This window comes from Balaenoptera musculus, chromosome 19, assembly GCF_009873245.2.
Source record: "Balaenoptera musculus isolate JJ_BM4_2016_0621 chromosome 19, mBalMus1.pri.v3, whole genome shotgun sequence".
Lineage (NCBI taxonomy): Eukaryota > Metazoa > Chordata > Mammalia > Artiodactyla > Balaenopteridae > Balaenoptera > Balaenoptera musculus.
Window position 1 is genome coordinate 8,245,530 of NC_045803.1, and position 7,257 is coordinate 8,252,786.

General features: G+C 52.7%; 1 protein-coding gene across 1 annotated transcript in view; it reads right to left on the minus strand.

The window, feature by feature from the left end:
* Positions 1-5,990, minus strand: part of SULT2B1 (sulfotransferase family 2B member 1) — a 33,633-nt gene extending 27,643 nt beyond the window's left edge. The window contains 1 exon segment of the mRNA XM_036832203.1: positions 5,807-5,990. Coding sequence (XP_036688098.1) covers positions 5,807-5,874 — 68 coding nt within the window. The 5' untranslated portion in view covers positions 5,875-5,990.
* Between the last annotated feature and the right edge of the window lie 1,267 nt (positions 5,991-7,257).

Here is a 7,257-nt window from a genome sequence, read left to right on the forward strand (position 1 = left end):
CTTTAGCCTGAAGGCTCTTCTCGACTTTCTTCTCTCTTCCCTTACCCTCTCTCTCCTCTCCCTTCCAACATATATTTATTAAGCCCGTACTATGTACCTCTCCCCACCCTTGGGGCCTTTGCAGTCTGGAGCCATGCCATCCAATAGAACTTCCTCTGATGATGGAAACGTACCATTCTGTACCATGGCGGCCGCTGGTCTCGTACAGCTACTGAGCCCTTGAGATGTGGCCCATGCAACCTGGAGCGGGGCACAACCCTTAATTTTATTGAATTATTATTGATTTCAACTGAAACACTGACACTCAATTCAATTATTGGAATACCTTTTATGCAGGTTTGGGAAAGCTCAGCCTGAGAATCGACTTTTGTCAGCTGTGACGGTGATGAGAACTGAATGCAAATCAGATCTTTCTGATGTAAGGTAGCACCTGATTTGAGAAAGTGCACAGTGGTGTTCAGAGGCTTAGTATGAAAAAGACTAAAATATCTTATTAATAAATTTTTTCTATCGATTATAGGTTGAAAGAATATTTCAGATATAATGGATTAAAATAAAACATCTAATTAAAATTAATTTCAACAGTTCTTTTACTTTTTGTTTAATGGGACTATGAAAATGTTTCCTAGGGGGCTCGGGTTATGTATCTATGGGGGTAGTGTTGGTCTGAGGGTGGACAGACCACAGACTCATTGATCCCATTTGGGGTGACCAGCTCCCACCCCCACCCCGTGAAGGTGACGGCCACAGAGGGGCAGCCCCTCCCTGTAGTTCCAGGCCACTGTCTGATCCCTTTCTCTAGCAATGAAGGTAAAGAGAGGGGTCTCCGGAGCAAATCCCAGATGTACGAGCCCTCTCTGGGCCTCAGCTTTCCCATCTGTAAAATGGGAATCCTAACACATCATCACCCTCACAGGACTGTTGTGAAAACGGAGGAGGGTTCAGCCACACAAAGCTCTGAGCACAAGCCTGGTGCATGGCCAACGCTCAGGAAAGTCGTAATTATTACCATCTTTCACCCCGTCCCCACCCTTCCTGGCACCTGGGTTCTTGGCTCAGGAGTGGTCACGGGAATTAGAGAAGGAGGAAGGAAAACTTGTGTGATCCCTGACTCAGCAGAGAACAGCAAGTCTGACATGTCCTGGGGCATCACCCACCGCACCCATTTTCACTGATGTACAGCTATCTGCTGGACCCTGTCTGCCCGGCGGGTCCCAGCTGGCGGGTGACATGGGTGGGATTTGAACACAGGGTTGACTTCCTGCGGGTTTGCTTGACTCGTGATGCGGGCATTCTTGTCTGTAGTGGCAGAGACCCTCGGGGTCCCTGGTCCAGGTCCCCCTGTGAGTAGCTGGCCACGCCACTCTTGGGGTCTCTGATTCAGGCCTCCCAGCAAGACCAAGGTCTCCCTTCTTGCCTCAGCATTCGATGCCACTGATGGTCCACTGGGTCCCGCTCTGCATCCCCCAGAGCCTGCTTTCGGCAAACTGGGCTGCTCTGGTTCTTTCCAAGTGTGTCCTGGATATCCCACTCCTGATCCTCTGCAGGGCCGCAGGCCTAAGTGGGATGCGGGCACACATCCTACCGCCCCCCTCCCTGGCCTCTAGAGAGCAGGGAACCGAAAACAACATCCTTCTCTTCACATCCCCAAGCCTGGTCCCTTGCAGGGCGTGGTGGGGAGACGGGAAGGTGGGGCTGTGAGCATCTTTTCTAATCCTCACCAGGGGCGCTGATTTATTAGTGGAGGTCCAGAACCCCCACCTCCGCTCTGCCTGACCAAATTCCACCCAGACAAGAGGTCCAAGGTCTAATTATTTGTTTATTGCCTTTTTATTAGCGGCCCCCTTCCCCTTGGGAAAAGCAGCTCTGAGACTGGCAGGACTATAGCCATAAAATCATCCAAGTAGCTTGGCCTCCCCAAGGAAGGAGGAGCCAGGGCTGTAAAACCAGGGTTGGTGACTTCAGCTATAAAAACGGTGAGATCTGAAAAGAACTTGTTTGGGGTTCTCCAAGATCAGAGGTAGGGGAGGAGCAGCAACCACAGGTCCAAATGCTGGCTAGGCTTCTCCTGGCCTTGACCTTCACCCTCTCCAGAAAGGGCTGGTCAAGGTGCAGCCCGGTGCCCGGGGTATTCCAGGAAATGCGGCAGAGCACAATATACCTACTAAGCCTCCTGTCTGGGCAGGGTTACCTCCTGCTCCCTCATCTTGCTTATCTCCAAATTCCTTCCACATCTGCCCACCCCTTCCAGGGTGTGATAGAGTCAGGCTGTCCTGGTTCACATCCTGACTACAGCTCACTTGACAGCTGTGTGACTTTGGACAAGTCACTCAACCTCTCTGGGCCTCAGTGGCTTTCTGCATAAATAGAATGATAATAGTTAATCTTTCTCGTGGCTTAATCTCGAACAGTTGTTGTGAGGATTAAATGAGGTAATAGGTGGAAGACACTAAGCAAGGTGAGCATGAAAAAGATTCTCTAGGGATTAACATCTTCTGGGCTTGTCTCTGTGCCACCTCTGCCTCCTGAAACTTAGTATAACTGCCTGGGTCCTGCTTACCTCCTGCTTCTAACTTTTTCCTCGTAAAATTTTGGTTTCGCCCTTAAGATCCTTTTGAGTCCTTTGGATACAGACAAGTCTCCATGGAACACATTTAACATTCTAAACCATAATTGTAACAAATTATGAACTAATGAACTAGAACATTCCAAGCAATATGTCTCTCGGGCGCCTCTGGGCTCCTCCTTGTCCCATTGGCCTCTCCCCCTCCCCACCATCCGAATTAAATCCCTGTCAGTCACTTGTTTTTTTTAAAAGACAGTTTTTTTTTTTTAAAGATTTTTTTTTTGATGTGGACCATTTTACAAGTCTTTATTGAACTTGTTACAATATTGCTTTTTTTTTGGTTTTTTGGTCCTGAGCATGTGGGATCTTAGCTCACCTGCACCCCCTGCATTGGAAGGCGAAGTCTTTAACCACTGGACCGCCAGGGCGGCCTCTATGCTTGTATTTTAAAAAGATATCTTGCTTAGCTTTTCTGTTTTGGGGGAGGTCGGGGAGCTTAAAAATGGAATTGGCTGCAGTTAGTGTCCTGGGAATCGCTTCTTGCCCTTGACATTAGGACTCATTCATGTCACTTCCAGCACCCGCTGTCCTTTCCTCTACTGTCTCCTCCCCTGCATGCCCTGCCCCTCCTCACTTGTCTTCCAGCCCTGACTCATCCTGCAAGTTCCAGCTCAAAGCTTGCCTAATCTCTCCTCCATTCATTCCTTGACATCATTCTCAGAGCCTTCACAGGGTCCCCGAGCCGAGGACTGCAGAGGTGGTCCCGACTCTGTCCCTGTCTGTGAACGGTTCCGCCTTTTGGTACGACGGCACAGGTTTGAAGCCAGAAGTGTGATCAGGGACCTACCTGTGGTGGCCAAGAATCTTAAATTGTGTGAGAAGGAGTTCGCCAGGTGAAGGAGAGAGATCATTCCAGGTGCAAAGGCTTCAAGGTGTGAGATCTGGGCTGGAGGGGATGCGGAAGCAGCCAGGTGGGGCCCATGGAGCAAGGAAGGTGGGGAGGGGGCTTGGGGGGCAGAGAGGCGCTCCCACAGAGGGAGCAGGGCCAGCAGCAGGGCCCTAGCCCCACCCTCCCACCCATTTTAAACCAGAGCAGCTCTGTTTTGATCTCTGTTATGTATTTCTGTTTGGATGTAAGATTTCTCCTGGACAAAGGAATCTGTGTCTTAAAAAGGTTTTGGAAACCATCGCTGTGGGTGCTGGGAGCCATGGAAGGGCCTTGAGCAGGGGGGTGGCCAGGGATAGATTTAAAGATTTAGAAAAGACTTCTCTGAGAATCCCTGCAGAGGAAACCATGTATGCAAAGGCACTGGGGCAGGGAATAATGAGGTATAACCAGGAATTTGAAGTGCTGGGGTAGATGGAATGCAGGTGAGGGAGGGGATTGACCTGGAGAAGCCAGGGTGCCAGGGCCTGGAGGGGCCTCTGGACTGGGAGGAGGGGGAGGGGCAGCTCTGGGAAAGACTGGAGGCCGTGGAGGCCAGGGCGAGGCGCCAAGGGCAAAGATGAAGTCTGAGCTGAGACCATGAGAATGGAGAGAGTCAGGGGTCAGGAGAGTGGGTTGGGGAGGTGACAGGCCGTGGGAGGGAGAGGAAGGAAGGGACAAAGACAATTGGCGGCGGGGGGTGGGGGTCTGACCTGGTGACCGATGGGGCCATCCCTGAGATGGCAACCTGGGAGGAGGAATAATTCTGGGGAGTCACTGAGTTCCCACACACGCTGGGGACATTATGTGTCTGAGGGGCCTGCAGCAGGGAGTCCAAAAGGGATGTTAAGGGCCCACATGAGAGGCATCCTTCTGGGTCCAGGGGATTCCAGAAGCTCATGGAAAAGAAGATTTTAAGCCACCTCCCAGGGGGCTGCAGAATTTCGGTCCAGAAGTGTCTTATAGGTGAGGGTTATTTACTCCCATTTTCAGATGAGGAAACTGAGTGCTGGGAGAGGACAAAGACTGAATCAAGGTCACGCACCTGAAGCAAGGGCTGGGGATTTATATGGCCAACTGGCTGTGTGGGAGCAAAGAAGAGGGAGGCTCCCAGGGCCTGGTGGGAAGAAAAGGCTTCCTAGATGTGGGAACCCAGGAAGAGAACCAATTTATTTCAGGAGGGAGAAATGGCAGAACCCACAGGCCCAGAGAAAAGAATGCTGAAGAGAGAACGCTGGGAGTTTCTTCAAACAGAGCTGGGACCAGCCTGGTAGCCACTCTCATCCTGAAAGGCCCAGAGACCCAGGAGGCTTGTCTATGTCACACAGCACTCAGAATTCAACTGCTCATCTCTGGAGTCTGGGGCATGAGGGTGAGGGAGGGGAGGGGTGAGCCTGAACAGTACAGTCAGGGGTGGCTGGAGGAGCTCAGGAGGCCAGGAGAGAACTTGCCTGGCAGAATGCAAGATATGGAGGGTTGGGATCATCTAAACAGCTCACTGTGTGATCTTGGGCAGGCTGCCTGCCCTCTCTGAGCCTCCACTTTCTCCTCTGAGAAATGGAGCCGTGGGGAGGGGTATCACTGAGGCTGTTGAAGAGAGGGGAAAACACGGGCTTTGGGGTCAGGTGGACAGGGTTCAGATTTGCTCTGGCTGTGTAATCATGGTCCCATCACTTTCCCTCTCAGCCTCAGTTTCCCCATCTGGAAAGTGGGTACTATAAAAGCGTCTGACTCATTCCTAGGAACAAAGGAGTCACACTTCTGAGGTGGGGAAAGCTCTGTCTTGGGGACCCATCCTTTGGGTCCCCAAGTCCTCCAGGGCCACAGACTCTGACTCTGAGACTCAGCTGTATCCCAAATCCAGTCCACCTCTGCTCTCCCATCCTTCCCCCACCAAACAGAACAGAAGCCCGTTGAGGGCAAGCACCCCCATTTGAAGGCTTTTGGTCGTGTCTGGGAGGAAAGTGGGTACAAAAGGCCCTCCTGTTTCCCGGGCAACTACCATGCACCAAGCCCCTGCTCTCATCCAGTCCTACATCAGGCAGACAAACTGCTTCTGGACCCGTTTGACAGAGAGACTAAGACCCTGAGACAGACAAGACACCCCAAGCATCCCAACTGGTGACTCAGCACAGCCCGGGTCCTCGAATCCCTTCGCAGGAAGGATCTGCGCTCCAGGGTGGACGAGCCAGCCCAGCCCAGGCAGTTCTGAGGCTCCAGGAGGCCGGGGGCCACCTTTGCAGGGGCCCCCGGCTCTTCCCCCAGGCCACCTCCTCCAGGGGCGCTGCCGGCACGTGCCCAGGTCTGGGCCTCACCTGATCTCCGAGATGTTTTTTCTCATAGGGGTCCCACGCAGACTGGTTCCCGGGCTCGGCAGGCTCATCCATGGCAGGAGGGCGAGGGTGGGGAGAGGAGGACGCGCTGGGAGCAGATAGCACGGGGAGCAGGTGTGCGCGACGGTGGCGTCTGCCACGCAGCGAGCCCGCCAGGTGCCTACCTCCACGCCCAAGGGGAGGCGCGGCATCCAGCCGGTTCTCCCAGCTGCTACCCACGCCTCCGACAGTGGGGAGAGGCCAGGAGGGAGCCACCCTTCTCTGAGGGGTGTAGAGGAGGGTGATGGGCACCTCCTGGGCATCCTGCCAGTGGCTGGGGACAGAGTCCAGGGGGTCAGAGACAATCCCACACCGGAACCTTCCGTGCTGGTGGCTGTGGGCATGTCTGTGCCCATCTGGAGTCTCAGTTTGCTCATCTGGTCAAGGAGCTAGTCCCATCTCAGAGAGTTCATTCATTCATTCATTCATGCCTTTATCCATTCAAGAAATATTGATTGAGCGCCTCCTGTCTGCCAGGCGTTGTTCTAAGGGTTGCAACACTGCTGGGAACCAGACCGACAGAAACTGCCCTCGCGGGCTGACACTTGTAAGGGGCACACGTCGAAAACAGATTGAGAGACGGGGACAGACGCAGGCAGGGTCCACAGGGGCACAAACAGGAGAGAGGGGGCCACAGAGAGAGGGTCAGAGACAGCAAGGAGACACAGAGGAGAACGAGGTAGAGACAGAGAAACATGCAGAGCGTCAGAGACGGGGAGGAGCTGAGGGAATGCGAGAAAACACTGAGGGTCAGAGATAGTGAGAGACATTGAGAGACACAAAGAGATACAGAGATGCAACAGGTAAGGGCCAGAGCTGGTTGGTGTGGGAGCTTGAAGCTCACAGTGCCTGGTCTGAGTCCCAGCTCCAGCATCTCCCAGCTGTGCGGCCTGAAACCAGTCCCATCAGCCCCCGGGCCTCAGTTCCTCCCGTAAATGGTACCCACGTCATCGGGCTGTTGTGAGGACCGGGTGAGACGTTTTCAGATGCTTTGCGAGAATCTTGACACACAGGAGGCTCCACAAAGCCCACGTCCCCTTCTGCCTGTCCCCCACCCAAACCCAGCTCCTCCCCACCTGCTGGTCTCCTGACCCTTCAGACACTTGGCATCTGGTCACAAACCCAATCTCCTCACCAGAAATGACTGCTTTTTTATAGGACAAAGAATGTGTGTATCTTGTTTAAAAAAAAAATGATCTGAGCCGCTAAGTCCAGAAAGAAAATAAGCATCCCTGGGACCCGCCTTCTACCCACAGAGATAACAACCGTTAACGTTTTGGCAGACTCTTTCTAGAACTTCTTCTCATCTTTCTACTATGTGCCAGAGAAATTTTGGTTGGATAAATAAATACAAAAATATCATAATTTAAAACTCTATTTAGTAGAGAAACAGA